Source organism: Tamandua tetradactyla, chromosome 11, assembly GCF_023851605.1.
Source record: "Tamandua tetradactyla isolate mTamTet1 chromosome 11, mTamTet1.pri, whole genome shotgun sequence".
NCBI classification, from domain to species: domain Eukaryota; kingdom Metazoa; phylum Chordata; class Mammalia; order Pilosa; family Myrmecophagidae; genus Tamandua; species Tamandua tetradactyla.
The window spans coordinates 48,961,533-48,978,089 of NC_135337.1; the positions used below are offsets into that span (position 1 = coordinate 48,961,533).

The 16,557-nt window shown below is 36.1% G+C and overlaps 1 protein-coding gene across 4 annotated transcripts in view; it reads right to left on the reverse strand.

Annotated features, from left to right (window-relative positions):
- Positions 1–9,133: 9,133 nt before the first annotated feature.
- ST6GALNAC3 (ST6 N-acetylgalactosaminide alpha-2,6-sialyltransferase 3) overlaps positions 9,134–16,557 on the reverse strand; it is a 563,629-nt gene continuing 556,205 nt past the window's right edge. For 3 of the 4 annotated variants that reach the window (XM_077120577.1, XM_077120579.1, XM_077120578.1), the window contains one exon: positions 12,745–16,057. In XM_077120577.1, coding sequence (XP_076976692.1) covers positions 15,871–16,057 — 187 coding nt within the window. In that variant the 3' untranslated portion in view covers positions 12,745–15,870. Of the gene's footprint in view, positions 9,621–12,744; positions 16,058–16,557 lie in introns of those variants that run through there. The other variant, XR_013159396.1, reaches the window with a different exon arrangement.

The window sequence follows — 16,557 nt, forward strand, 5'->3', positions numbered from 1 at the left end:
AAATGACCACATTCCACCTATGATATACATAATATAGTACCGGGTTTTAGTGTTAATTTGAATTATTATAGTTTCCTACTTTTAAAAGAAGTCCCAAATTTATTTTACTTAAACTTCAACTCTTATTTAGTAAATATTTTTAAATGGTGCTTGATAAATATTCTTCATTCAGAATATTACCCGAATAACAAAGATACTTTTGTCCTTTTCTGAGATCTTGCATTTTCCCCTCTATAGACTTATTTAACATTTTCCATTCTAGTTTCACCTTAATTTTTAAATGTCATTCACATTTATTCTTTCTCTAGCCTGTGGCTCATGAATTTTGAAAACAATATTCCTAACATCACATCATTTTAAATAACTTGAATGTATTTATCACTCTTTCTGATCCCTTTTCCATCATCTTGGGGCCCATATAATGCCAATGTTTCTGGACTGCTTAATTCACAATGTGTATGTTCCTGTTTGAAAGCAAAATCACAAATCATTCATGCTTAGAAAGATTTCATCCCCTTAACTCTCTTTTTTTTTTTTTTTTTACATGGGCAGGCACCGGGAATCGAACCCGGGTCCTTGGGCATGGCAGGCAAGCATTCTTACCTGCTGAGCCACCGTGGCCCACCCCATCCCCTTAACTCTAGATGAAGATAGGATTATTACTCCTTCATTCATTCCTACTCTGTTTTGCTTCTGTTCACCACCACTGCCTCCATTTTAAAAATGTTAAAATTTTTTACCTGCTCATTTGTAAACAAAAAAGTCTCAAAGTCTTTTTTCTCCCTTTAATCTTGATTTTCCTTGCAAAGGGACCTCCATGGTATTATTCTTAACTGGATTCATTCTCTCAAGCTATATACTAAAATTGTACAACTGCATATATTTTGGCAAATTTTGTTCATGACCAATGTTGACATAAGAAAATATGAAAACTTTACTACTCAACATGACAATTAGAAATTGAAAGATCGCTTTTCCTTTTTACTATCTAGGGTTCACATATCTTCCCTTAAATTCAAGTGTCACTTTCATCAAAGAGGCTCTCTTGTCAGTGGAGGTAAGATGACATAGTAGGTAGCTTTAAGTAGATCATTTAGGTAGGTTTGTGGAAAGTAATTCTAGTGTGTGAAAGTTTTGTAAAATCTCAGATAAAGTTCTAGGTGTTCTTTAGGGTTACAGAAATGGTTTTGGTTGGGATTTGGCAAATTCTGGTAATTTGCAATATCTAGCTGAAGCTTGCACAAGAGTGGACTCCAGAATAACCTCTCAACTCTATTTGAGCTCTCTTAGGCACTGATACCTTGTTTTATTATACTTCTTTTTCCCCTTTTGGTCAGGAAGGCATTGTTGATCCCATGGTGCCAGGGGCAGGCTCAACCCTGTGATTCATATTCCACACTGCCGGGGAGATTTTCACCCCTGGATGTTATGTCCCATGTAGGGGGAAAGGTACTGATTTCACTAGCAGAGTTGGGCTTACAGAGAAAAAGAAGCCACATCTGAGCAGCAAAAGAGTAACTCTTAGGCATTATTATAGGTAGTAACTCTTAGGCATCCTTATAGGTAGACTTAGCTCCTCTGCTACAGAAATAAGCTTCACAAGAGCAGGCCTCAAGATCAAGGGCTTGACCTATTGACTTGGGAGTCACTAATGTTTGGCACAGTATTAGGGGTTTCCCCTGTCAACCACTACTTTTCATCTCTCATCCCCATGATTCTCCTCCAACCAACCATTCTCAACTTCTTTCAAATTCTTGAACTCATCAAGCTTTCTCTCTTCATTATTACTTTCTTCATTATACTATTCAGTGTTTATCCATGCTTGCTTCTGCATACTACCTTTGCTTGATTAACTTCTTTCTGATCTCAGCTTAAATGCCATTTCTCCAGGAAGCCTGCCTTAGTAATTTCCCCATCCAACCTCTGGCTTGTGTTAGGAACTCATCCATTATGCTCCTAAAGCACTTGTATTTCCCCTATCCTATATTTATCCCATTATTTGGAAATACTTTTTTAAACTGTATTCATCATTCATTTGACTGCAAATTCCATAAAAGAAAAAACTACATGGAATTTTTTCACCAGTGAATTCCTTATACCTAGCAGAGGATTCCATTTTAATTTGTATTTCCCAATTCACTATGATGTTGCCATGTTGCCATGTGCTTTTTGGCCATCTGTATATCTTCTTTTTGAAATATTTGTACAAATTATTTGCCAATTTTTGAGTTGTTTTTTAAATTTTAAGATTTCTTTTACATTCTGGATAAAAATCCTTGTCAGATATGTATATTGCAAATATTTTCTCCAGACTAAGGCTTGCCTTTTCATTTTCTTAACAGTATTTTTCAAAAAAGAGCTCCAAAACTTTGATAAACTCATATTCATCAATATTTTGTTTTATGGTTTGTGCACTATTTTTTTTTTGAAAAGGGTATGTTCTCATTGAATTACCTTGACACCTCTATAGAAAACCAATTGACCACACATATGTGGATCTATTTCTGGACTTTATAGTACAGCAATGACAAGAACTCATGAGATAACCTAAGTAACACTTTCAGTTGGGTATTTAAATACAAAGTGGAAACATTAGGAAAGAGTATAAGGGTCTCTCTTGGACCCTTCTTCTCCACCCAGAATAACTCGCCTACCACACAAGACAGCAATTTTTCCTGGGAACCAATGAATCAACTCCAGGAAGATGAAAGTAGGTTAGTTTGAACATGAAAGTCATTTAATCAAAGAAAAGGGTACTGACTTCCCAATTTGATTTTCTTTGAAAATTGTAGACAACAGGTGAAAGTGGGGATAGGGGCATATTATAATTTTTGCTTTCCTAGTTTGTTCCTTAGCCCTGCTTAAGTCTCCAATTAGATGCATATAGCTATCATTACATTAGAAAATTTTCATTCAAGCTCAGTAGATAAGTATAGATGAAACCATCATAAGAAAAAGCATAATCAGGGCAATTCACATTCATGGTAACTCCTAAAGCCGAGAGTGAATGCATATCAAGAATATTAACACAAGACTAATTGATCTACATGGATAAAAGGGATAAAATGGATCCATATTTACACCTACATTGGTTCTGCATCCTATGCTATTTGAATTCACGACTTACTTTGAAATGTCTTTGAAAGGTGCTGTTCGTTCAATGAATATGTTTAAAAATAGAACCAGGACCTTGGATGAACCCTGGAGTCCCCTAGCAGATTCAACAGAAGATAGGAAGAAGGTTCTTACCAAAATACCACAGGCACTTTATTTTTCAAAAATAACCCCAGTATTTTAAAATAAACGTTGCTTTTTCTCCACAAAATACTGCTGCTAGGAAGCCTCTTCTTGTGTTAGATGAAAGCTTCTTTTTGTCCTGGTAGCTGCTTTCCTGTATTATTCATTTCTTAGAAGGAATTACTAATGAAAGCTCAAGATGCACTTCCTGAGCTCCAGCATGTATGTGTCAGCATAAGAGTTTGAGTCACCGTATAGGTATATTTGAACACTATTTGCACATATAATGCAATGACAATTTTTACATCTGTATCATAATTTCCTTGGTATAATAAGACTTCTATAGAATGTATGACATTTTTGTTTCCATCTCTCTTATGGCTATTACATTGTAACTACTTAGAATTTTGCTTTATTTTTCTGATTCTTTGGTAAACTCTATATAAGTAAATACTCCTGCCTATCTATTCCTGTATTCTTCAAAGCCTTAATGCAGTACCATGAGCCTGGTTATACTCAATATGTATTTGCTGAAATGATATTTGTTGTATATAGATATTAATAAGAACCAGGACTAGTGCCCTAGTTATATCCAATCATGTTATTGAGCTTTCTTTCCAGTTATCCAACCAGGAACACAATTAAGCACTTGGCCTATCCAATCTAAGTAATGAGAAGACAGGTTTGACAGTATGGGATGATTAAAATGTTTAATGTTCAATTAGTTTTCTTGGATTAATTCTAGTAAAGGAAAAAGCAGATAATTTAAGGTTGTATTACAGGGAATATCGTTTAACAAAAACCTTAAGAGGGCAATTTGAAAAGGGCATTTTCTGCTCAAAACCTAAAATATAGCAGGCATCATTTTGAAACAACAAAGACCAGATAAAAGGATTAAAAATATACTGAAAGTGAGAGGTACAGACTAGAAAACTGGGAAATGCAGCAAAACTCACTATGAGGAATTTATTTAATCTACTAGAAATAAGAAAAGGTGGGCAATATAAATGACTCCTAACTCTATAGTGACATCCATTATCATAAATTACCAGCATGAAGAATGCTAGGATACTAAATGTAATTGTTTTTGAGTCATTACATTTCAAAGACACATATAATGTCTACATGTCTTTGAAATATAATACAATAGGAAATACATAAATATGGATTGGGAAGTATGGAGAAATTTCCCCTACTGGGAAGTGAGGGAAATCATAGCTTCCTGTGAAGTATTATGAGAATAACAAGAATGAAATCAGTGATAGACAGCAGTGTGTGGTGATGGTGTGTGTGTATGTGGGTATATGTGTGTGTATGTGTGTGTATGTGTATGTATGCACCTACCGGCAATTGAATGCACTTCCAGAATTCAGGAACCAGTTCTAAACATGAACTGGATGAAATCTGCCAGCATCAAAAATAACCTAGTTGAAGAGATTGCCTCCAAACATGCAGCTGCTAAGGCAAGGGTCTCCCAAAGCTCAATTATTTTATGTTTATTGGTTTTAGAGTTTCAGTGTCAAATCTCGTCTTGGGAGTTGCATTCTATTTCACAGAACATATACTTTGGGAACGATTTGTTGGCCATTGTGTCCAACTCTATCTAATCATACGGATCACCAAACAAATAGTGGTCTGACCTTTTTGTGAGTTCTTCCACACAACTCACCTAGTCTAAAAATCCACACACTAATTTTGGACTCCTTTGAATGTCTTCTTCAGATAAAATCAACAATTCCATTCCTGGACTCCACGTTGAGTAATGGAAATCACAGAGTAAAAACCTAATTTTGCACCTGCATGAATGTCTTTTTAAATATTTGAATTTAATTCTTCCAAAACATTTCGTTTGCTTGGCTAAATGTTTCCAACTTTTTGTGCATCAAAATTTTTAGTCCCCTCATGACCCTGGTCACGTTTAACCTGTTCCTTCTTGTTGACTGAATTCTCATTTTTCTACATGGTTACAGTGCAGTGACTCACTAAAATAGAAAAATGGTCAAAATATAGGAAGATCTAATTCAAGAAAGAAGAAATATAATCAATTAATGCTAATCAAAACAAGATAAACTTTTGGGCATATATAACATTGGCAAAAAAAAAAAAAGAATTAAACTAATTTTTGGCAAATATGCCCACAAGTAGGCACCACTGCATGTTGTTGGTGCAATAAAACAAAAAAATTAGAGAAGTGTTGAAAAAAACTATACTATATGGGGAAAAATGGAAATGGGGAATGGCTAAATAAATTATGGCTCTATGTAGCTATTGAAAATATATAGGATAATTTAGTGACATGGGAAAATGCTTGCAATTTCTCATCAGTGAGAAAAAGCAGGTTATAAAACAGTATATAATGTATGTATAATTTTATAAATAAGTATAGAAAAGTAGTGGATGAATATATGTCAAAATACTGATTAGTGGAAAAATGGGCTTTGTGCCTTTCCTGTTTTTTTCAACGTATTGAGCAATGAAAATACATTACTTGTTTAATCAGAAATCAAGTTAAAAAAAAAAACAAACCTTAAAAGTATTCTCCGAAGTGGTCTGATCAGTCTTGAATCTTGCTGTTTGTCCTTTATACACTTTCTCTGTGCACGTGAGGGTCATGGTGGTCTTTCCTATTGCTGCATCTCAGAGTTTAAAAAAAATCTTCAAATGCTTTTCACTAAGTCATGCTCCTGATCACTGTCATGCTCTTGAATTTTTCTAAACTAAGTGCCCAGCTTTATATGTGCTACTGTCACATTTCATCTCGAATCATTGAACCCATATATTGGGATGTTGAATACTTTTTATTTTATTGTTGCCCACACTGTAGAGTCACCCACAGCTCTTCATGACCCACTGATCCACTTTCAATGCATTCATGTTCTCATCCAAGATTAATGCCCTTTTATTCATCAATGGTTGTAGAATATGCCCACTTTGTAAAACAGGGATGGACCATTTTAATCAGCATCACCAAAGGATAGATTGGTCAATGCATTTTAATTGGAAATAAAATGGCCACTGAAGATGGAAGACCACTCTAAGCAAACTTCATTGTATGTGTTATAAGGCTGAGGAAATTTAAGCATGAAGAGAACAATTATTTTGGAATATTATATATCTTTTAAGTAATTTTATAAGTGTGGAAACTGGTATATTTGAAAAGTTTTACCAATTCTGTTCACTAGAACTCTCAACAGCATGTGCAGTACGTGCTGCTGGTGTGCGCTGAGTATTGCATTATTCATTTACTTTAGCCATGGGCATGCATTCATGAAAGCCATCACTCTGCCTAAACTGAACAATTCATCCCTGGAAAGCACCCTAAGATATTCTTATTAGTACCTGTTACAACTCTCAGAAAAAGTTCAAATCTATGTCATTTACCCAAGAGCTATTGTGTCTTGTCCATAACAGGAATTTCACATTGATCTGGAAAAAGTTAACTGTTGATAGATTCTCTTCCCTAATTATTTTGTTTTTAGAGCCCCAGCTAATCTCTTCAATGGACAAACTAAGGCTATTTGTATGCTAACATGCAAAACATTTTTCCAAAGTCGGCAAATATTAGGTGAGAAAAGAACTTTAAGATGTGAAATTCTATTATAGTAAAGGAACAGGATTTCTAGATCTTATAGAAAATTTCAAGAATACAGAGTACTGGGAAAAGAAGAAAAGGATTGGAGCTGAAGGGAAAGAAGGAATGGAGCTTCTCTCTCCATGGGGACACACCCTGTACTCTTTTGGTGATGAATTTTTATATGGCATAATAGTACTTTCTCTTTGAGCAAGTTCATATGTCAATGTGAACAGAGAAAGGGGGAGGGAGGGACAGAGACATTTCTAATTTTAATAGAAGAGCACTAGCAATTTCATTTTTTATTTAAAAAAGTCATCACAATACCACATAGACCTGAAGTCCAAAGGAGAGTTGAAAAGGAAGGCTAACCTTTAAGACAACTCACAAAGGAAATTGCTGCATAAGGAATGAGTTGAATCAGAGAAGAGGATGAATCTATCTTAATTTAACCAGATCATTAAGACATAAAAAAATTGTATTACTTCTACTGTCTAGTAGAGCTTAATCACCTGATTATCAACATAAGTCATCTGTACAGTTGCAGGAAATGGCATGATTTTTTTAAACCTGTATGCCTATGAATATTGTGGCATTGACTGCGATGCATTTATCATGCTCTGATTCTTTTCCTCCTGGGCACACAATTAGACAACATTGCCCAGCCTCACAACCAGGTCTTGTGACTGAGTTTGCCTAATGGAATGTGGGTATATACCACTTTTGGGACATGCCCATAAAACCCTCTGTTTCAGTCTGTTAAAGCTGTCGGAATGCAATATACCAGGAATGGACTGGCTTTTACAAAAGGGATTTATTCAGTTACAAGTTACAGTTCTAAAGCCGTGAAAATGTCCAAATTAAGGCATCAACAAGAGGATACCTTCACTCAAGAAAGGCCAGTCGTGTCTGGAGTTTCTCTGTCACATGGGAAGGCCCAGGGTGACAGCTGCTGGCCCTTTTCTCCTGGGTAGGTTTCAAAGTGGCTCTTTTGGCTCCCCGGGGTCTTTCTTTAGTATCTCCCAGGGCATTTTATCTCCAAGCATCTGCTCTTTGTGTCAGCTCTCCATGCATTTGTGCTTTCTCCAAAATCTCTCCCTATTAAAGGACTCCAGAAGTGGAATAAGAGCCACCATGAGTGGATGGGGTCACAATCCCCTAGAAACAACCTAGTCAAAAGGTCCCACCCAATAACAGGTCTTCCCCCACAAAGTTGGGTTAGAAGAACATGGCATTTTTGGAGTACATAACAGTTTCAAACCAGCATAACCTCCACCATGAGATCTGTCAGATCTCTAAGGACCTGGAGAAAAGCAGGGCACTCCACATCCCTGAGTCACTCTTGGAAGCAAGTTGGCCAGAGAGGAACACCTGTGCCAGACTCATATGAGAGAGAGAAATAGACCTTATTCTGTTAAGCCAGTGAAATTTGGGGTTGTTGGTTATATCTATTAGTCTACCCCAACAAGATGTGGACTCCTGGTCCAAACTACCTGGGATTCAAAACCTGACTCTGCCATTAGCTGGGTGACCTTGAGCAAGCTACTTAACCTCTCTGTGCTTCAATTTCTTCATACATGAAATGGTGATAATATTAACTACTTCATAGAGTATATGTGGAAGCAAATGAGGCAGACAGAACTGCAAACAAGCCTTGTATATGAATATGTTTATAAAATAAAGTGATTTTTTTTCCAATGCCAAGAAGACTCTCCTTTTAAAATCACACCCAAACACGCTCTTATAATGTTTGATGGAGGACTGTAAGCTGATTTGTAAAACAGGAAGTTATCCAAACATGACATTGAAGTGCAAGCGTGCTGAATTTTACAGAAAGAAGTTAAAGGAGGGAAGGAGGGAGCAATGAAGGAAAGAAGGAAGTCTTCTCTATTTTAAGCAGCTTATGTGCTAACAGAGTTTGCTAATAGGTCTGGTACATCAAGGAAGGCAATATATTTCAGCATCAGATAATTAATATGGACAAAACAAATTCTGGAGGCTGACCAACATTTTTTTTCTTGTCATTGCTTGGAGGAGTACCTTGGACACCGTCCTCCCTTGGATATCGAATACACTGAATTTCTCTCTTGTCCACTTTTTCTTTCTTTCAGTGGCAAATACTCTCTGGCTTTCTTCACATATCCTCACTTGTCTTGTAAAAGTAAAACAAACTGAAATATGCCAACATCCCTTTGCCATTTGGTAAGCTTTATTCTAAGATACAATGTCTATAAATAAAGCAATATGATGCCAAGAAAAAAAAAACCCACCAAATATATAACTGTGCATTTACAGTCTCTTCTATAAATAGACAAAGATTACAGGTTTTTAAAGTGAATGAGAGACTATAGCAAAATTGTGCAAACTCAGAAAAATGAGTGAAGCATAAAATATACTGTTTGTAATAAAAATGGGTATTTACTCAGTAGCAGTGACAAACAAAGTTAAACACAAAGAAATTAGTACTTTGTAGTTTAGGTAGCAGGGAACCTGTTTTTTGTTCCTTTAGAATTTCTTAGAAGAAGCTTAGAAAGGACTCCAGTAGTGGAATAAGACCCACCACGAATGGACAGCGTCACAATCCCCTGGAAACAACCTACTCAAAAGGTCCCACCCAACAACAGGTCTGCGCCCACAAGAAGTATAGAGGCAAATTTATGAATTTGGCAGTTTGCTGTTTATTCATCAAGGTGCTCATCACGTTTTTGAACATGCACTTCTATTTTTCTGAAATCTCTGAGACATGAACAATAGGAGATGAGTCTGTGGAGAAAGAAGAGCTTTTCTACTCCAAAACCAGATTGTATCTATTCTGAAAAGAAAAGACAGAGAATTTTTAAAAACAACAATGAAATGACGTTTTCTGTACTGTTGCAATGGCCAAGGACAGTTCTGATTCATGCTTTAGCAATTTACATGGAATTTTACTCCACTGGTTTTGCTAAGGTTCAGTAAAAACAAGCAACAGAACAATATGCGATTTCAGAATCACAGAAGCCATTTTCAGGGCCCAACACATATAGTTTCAAAATCCTCTTCTTCTAACACTATATCATGTAAATTGCCTATAAAGAATAAAAAAGCTACTTTCCAAATGTGCATGCCGATTGGGTCTTGTGGGGCATTTAGGGTTTGGTTTACCTTCCAGGAGGGTAAAGAGACTCAAAAATCATGTGCATTACACAGATGCGCATGAAACTAAAAGGTAAGCATTTTACCAGCCAGTGCACAAGAGTTTGTTTTACTAACCCGGATAACTGAATTGGTGTGAGGATGAGGACACTTCAGCTCTGGGCCTGCCCAGTTTTACCAGAAAAGCCATCACTCAACACATCTTAGGTCTTTCAGTGGTTCAGTCATCCTCAATAACAAAGAGAAAGCAAGAAATTTAGTTATATATTCTTTGAAATAGTCCTACAATTTCAAGATAATAGAACATGGCCTAGTGCTGGCAGGTAACCATAGAAAATGGAGAACAGAGAATTACTGTGATAAGCTCTTCAATTTTGTGAAATTTCTACAATTCAGCCTGAGCCTTTCTCTGATCGTCAGTAGAATCAAGACCAACTGAGCCCTATGTTTCCAGGAATATGTTCTCCCAGAATCCACATATGATTTTTCCCTGCTACTATTCTATGCTAAAAAATAAAAATATGTAGTGGAAAAGGTATGAGAAGAGGAGGCATGAGACATGAATTTGAGTCTCAGTACTGACATTATTCTGCTTCTTGCAGCCATGGGCAGGTTATTTTATCGCTAAAGGTCTGTTTCCTTAAATCCAAGATGATGAGGTTGGATTAGCTGGTCTCTAAGGGCCTTTTCAGCTCTAAAATTCTAGACTGCTTACAAAGGTTAAAGCACAGTCTCCTTCAGTTATTGGGTCCACATACGTGGTTTAGCCAACATGAAAAAAATAGAATGGCCATAACCCAAACACCCATAAAGATTGGAAGAAAGATCAAAGGTGATGGAATTATACAGAGAAGGTAGGGTTTAACAAATGAGTATGCATGCTGAATCATTATATTGATATATCTTTTGATCTCTAGTATCTTAGACAGCTAGAAGTAAAAACAGAAAATTGTGGAATTGTAACCCATACGAAACTCTGAAATCTCTTCTACAACTAATTGTTGTGCTGTGCTTTGCAATTTATTGCTTTTTTGTATATATGTTATTTTTCACAAAAAAAGATAAAAAATTGATTATGATGATAAAGAAATATTTATTCCTTCCAGCCTTCAAAGTTCTGGAGTAGCTAGAAGGAAAAATCTGAGACAATGGTATGGTAGCCCATGACAAACTCTGGGATCTGTCCTGTAACTACTTGTTGCAGGGGGCTTTGGAAACTACTGCTTTTTTTTCTTTCTCTGCTTTGCATATATGTTATATTATACAATAAAAAATGTTTGAAAAATTATGTGGTCTTGCCTTTTAAAAACGCAGTTGGGGAGAAGGCATTTCCCCCCCTCCGCCCCCCATGAGCCCTATTGAAACAAGACATGCAAAAGACTGAATGGACAGCATAGTTCTCTGCATTTGACGTGCCACATGATGGTAAATGGGCACGTCATTAAAAAACAAAAAGTAAGCCAACTGATTCTATTTTCTTATTTATCAAAATTGAACCGAGTTCACAATTAACATCAATTAACACTATCAGATGATGTACTTTAACGTTGTCTCTCTCCTAAGGATGTAATGAGTGATTCTCTTCTAATGGCTTCATACTTCTCGAAAGGTCGTCTGAATCTTAGCTCCCAATTCCAACTCTTGCTCCCACAGAGGCTGATTCATATCAAATCCTCAAAGAACAATCTCCTTATACAATTTTCTTTTCTCACAATGGTCACAGTTCTCTAGCCACATAATAAAAATCATGCAAATAAGTATTTCACTTATGCTAAAGACAGGCTTATTTGAATAGGGGCACCAATATTCATTTACTTCAGTGTGAATGAAGCTTGATGTGATGTTTTTCAATGGGACGTTCGCTGAGCTGCAATCTGCACAGCCTACTACAGACTGCTCCACTCACAAGTATGATTTGTGACAACTGGGGCATTTAATTGTGTTTTCATTTCTAGTCTTAGCAGCTTCTTTACCTTTATTCTTCCAGCCTGCTGTTGAATACGATATTATGTATTTTTTATCAAAGCAATCACAAGATTTAAAGTACATTTAATTTGGATTTTTGCTTTTTCTACATCATGATTCAAAATGTAGCTCAACAAGTTTCAGATGAACTCTAAAATAGGCTGCTCTGTGATTCACACACAGCAGTGAAAAATATAGGATAAATATAGGATTACATGTATATCTCCATGTAAATTTGGGAAACTCTATATCCACATGGAACCAGTGTGCATTATACAAACATCCCACCCAAACAGATTTTTCTTTGATATGTTTGATAGTAATGTAAAATCATATACTCTAAAAGGTTTCACATTCACATTGCCATAATAATAATGCAAATAATTTCTACTTAACACTAGGCTAACTTAGAATATACACTTGTTTTACAAACCTTTTAAATTTCCTTGCTTTTCCTAGGATTCTGCAGAATTAAAAATAGTACTTAACTCCATTATTTTTAGCTTGTATGTATTTTCCCTAGTACATTTGCTCAGAGTCTTGGAAGGTATAGTAATTTTTTTATATATATTTTCATTAACTTCCTGTATTCATGCAGACCAGTGAGGAGTGAGTTCAGTTAAAATTTCTATGTTTAGTCGCTGGATGAAATGTCTTCATGTTGACCAGAGCTTATGGAGTTGACTAGAAATTTGCATTAAAAAAGCGCCCTCTTTCAATTGCTCCTTTGCCATGTTCTTCTCTATTAGTAAATCTTAAATGGAAAAATTTTCCAAACATGTTAAATTTCCACTAAAATTAAGGGATAAAGAGGAGCAGAATATGGAAGTGGAGAAAATTAAGAACAGAATATGGAAGCAGAGAAAATTAAGATTGCTGAGTAAAATAGTCATGAGATTTTATCAAAATGCAGATTACACTGTGCTCTAGTTGGCTACGCTGCTGAAAGCAAATACCAAAAAAAATGGGCTGGCTTTTAACAGTCAGAATTTATTAGTTTACAAGCTTGCAGTTTCGAGGCTTAGAACCATGTTCAAATCAAGGCATCATCAGGTGATACTTTCTCCCTGAAAATGAGCTGCTGCCATCCCGGACTCTTCTGTCACATGGCAGTGTCTGCTGGTCTCTCCTTTCTCTTCTGGGTTCCATAGCTTTCATCCTCTTGCTTCTGTTGCTTTCTTTTGGTTTGTCTGAATTTCATTCTCTTATAAAGGACTCCACTAAAAGGATCAAGATCCACCTGATTGAGGTAGTTCACACCTTAATTCAAGTTGAGACCGTACTCACCAAAAGCGCCTACTTACAATGATTCTACACCCATAGGAATGAATTCTCTTTAAGAACATACTTTTCTGGGACATATATAGCTTCAAACCATCTCACATTAGAAATCAACTAATCAGGTCTCTAAATTAAGAATAATGTGTTATTTTGTGTCCCACTTTTAGAAGAGACCACAATAGAGAAAAACAATAAAATGTGTAGAGTAGAAATTTAGATAAATGTTTAAAATGATAAGAAAGATGGAAAGGAAAGGGAAAAAATGAAAGAGAAGGAACGGAAGTAAAATTAAAAGCTCAGCCTTATCCTTCCAAAGAAAACACTGTTGGTATAAGTGTGGCATCAGAGCTTAGTCCACACACACCTACTGCCAGGGAGTGAGACATACAGACATTCACGTCCTGCCACTTCAAGTCTCCACTGGAGAAAGCTACTGTGATGCAAGGGAGCCAGCTGTTTTTCACAACTTTCCCATCAGTAAGGGTGAAAACAAATAGAGATGACCCTCTGTTTACTAGAAAACTGAATACATTAGGCTATCTCAGTCTCCAGAATTCTGATTAATCAAGGATTCTCTTTTATTTAAAAGTGAAATTTTTCTATCACAATGAGGGAAAAACAGTGTGCATTACAATTTTAATATCTGTATCTATTTTTTGTTTCGAGTGGACATTCCTATTCATCATAAGCTCTAGGAAAACTAACATTGATAAAACAAAAATTACTTAAGAAAACAACGAAGGAATAACAACTCTCTTCAGGGATGGGATGGGTGCTTGGTAGATTTTGTGGAGTGCATACTGGTATTTCAACATTGGCAGAACAGAGGAGGAAAGAGGCCTGTTCCAAAATGGCACGTTTTAATGATAAAGACCTGCAAAAGTGCAACTGAGGTGAAATAAATCACCACTTGCAGACACCAAAACATTTTGTAAATATAAGCTACTTACATCTGGCTTTTGTCTTGCAAATCATTATGCAAGGATGTTTTTCACTCTCACCTACCTTCCCAGCAAATTCATCCTCTGATATTTACTAAGCAATGAGTATATGGCAAATAGAGTCATCTCAAGACTGGAAAAGGAAACTCTATTTGTCTACTTTTATTTACTCCCAATTCTCCCTGCTTCCTCATCTACTCCCCACCTAAAGAGAGTCATTGTAAAAAAGAAAATCAAATGTACCTATGCACACAGGTGTCCTAGTTTTGGCTAGGACCGATCCTTGTTATACTTTTTGCATAATCCTGATATATTGTATTTGGCACTGAAATCAGTTGGTTACTAATTTATCTAAATGCTATTCTGTACAAATATTAGCAAGGGGAAACAATCTGGGATACATCAGAACAATTAGCAACTTAGAGATCATCTGCTAAAGAGATGGAAGATTAGCAGGGCAACAGCTCTTCAGGGCAGTTAGGGACTGCCCATGGGATACATACCTAAAAGGACTCTAAATGAGAAAGCACTTTGGACATTAAGGTCATTATTTTTGTTGTTATGGTACAACAACTGATACATACACTGTGGGGAAAATAAACCCCGAGAAGGCAAAAGCTCTGGTCAGATTTAAGTACAAGGAATCATTTCCTCTCCATGTCCAACAGTTGGCACTTGACAATGATAATGTACTATATAGGAGAGGCAAATCTTGGGCACATACAATAGAAATCTGAATATACAAATATACATTAAGAAGTATGATAGCATAGTGTACATATACATGGAAAAATATGCTTTAATTTCCTTATTTCATGATTTTAAAAAGCATGTAATTTTAGGCTGTTGGATATTGAAGCAGAGTTAGTAAACCCCTTTCGGCTATGTCTTAGGCTGTATTCACAGTATATGTTATTACAGTGTTGAAACTGATAACTTCCATGTTAAGTGGGTTCTGAAATATTTAGGATGTAACAAAAATAACTAAACATTAATAAAGATCATTCTAATAATATATGTAGTTGTATGGTTTGGGGTAGTAGTAATGGAGTGGCTAGAGTGGAAATCCATCAAGATTTGCTACTTGGCCCATTTTGAATTAATCAAGTAATCCTGATGGGCAGGAAGTCCATTATACCTACATCATTAATTAGGTACTTGGCCTGAGGCTTTAGGTATAGGGAGTAGTGTAGGAAGATGGTATGTCAGGAAGAAATACCTTCCCTGCCCCTAGCTAGTTACCATGGTAAGATATTTGTACTCAGATACCATTTTTTTGGATGAGTGTTTGACAATCAACCATGCTTCAGACAATGGAGCTACTTAGTTTCAAGAGACCACGAAGTCAATCACTTAGGCTCATGGGGCCAATGCTCATGGACTTTGGAAGTTACTCACTGTTTAAAAATTCTGGGCAGCCACCTTGAAGGATAATCTTCCCATTTCTTAGGTCACAGCTGTCAGGTTACTGGCCTTCATTTCAATTCCAGTTAAATTATAAAGTGCAGTATGTAGTGTTGAACCTTCAGAGAGAACATAATAAGCACAACCACCCTCCACAGAACCCCAAGATCAAATTACTGGCACAGTCACCACCCATGTCTGATTGTACAGGAACTTGAACATCACTGTTGTCTTTATCATCATCTTCTTCATCATCATCATCATCGTCCTCAGTATCATCAGCATCACAGTTGCAGTAGCATCATGTCAAGTGTTGTGACAAGATCAGAAAAATCAACATCAAGACACTGTCCAGTTTGGGTGTGTAAATATTATCCTATGTTTCTTGGCCCATTTAGTAAACACTTTCTTTTCAGTGATAAACCTATGCCCCCCATATGGGGCATGTTCATGAACAAAATATTCATCACACTCATCTCTGCCTTGTTCATAGTAATGGTATGGGACTTTTCTATACCCTTCTGTCCTAGAAAAGAAAAGAGAAAAAAGAAAATGAAGAATGAAGAATGCAATTACAAGAATCCATTATGTTCCCAGTAAATGCATTTAGTTGCAACCCAAGAATGATTCTTATCCATGAACTCAGTTAAAAGCTATTATGTATGAAGCCTTTAGGAAGACTTTACCAGGCTCTCAGTGTTTTAACAGATCAAATAAAATTTATATATCATATCAATTACATTCAAACATATAGATATCTTTTGAAAAAGAAAATAGCATATAATAGATGAAAATTTTGGATAGCCTGATGGTTTTCTGAAGCTTGAGGAAACTTTGTGATTTTTCGGAAAGAGATATTTGATTCATCTGTGCTCCATTATTCTCATAGTTAGGATAGAAATATTTGAACATGAAAACTGTGGTTGAGTGTTGCCATTTTGGCAATATGATTAAAACATTATCTGATTTAGATTGTGCCAATTGTTGGTAGGGAAATATATTCCATTGCCTTGATGGAGCATGGAG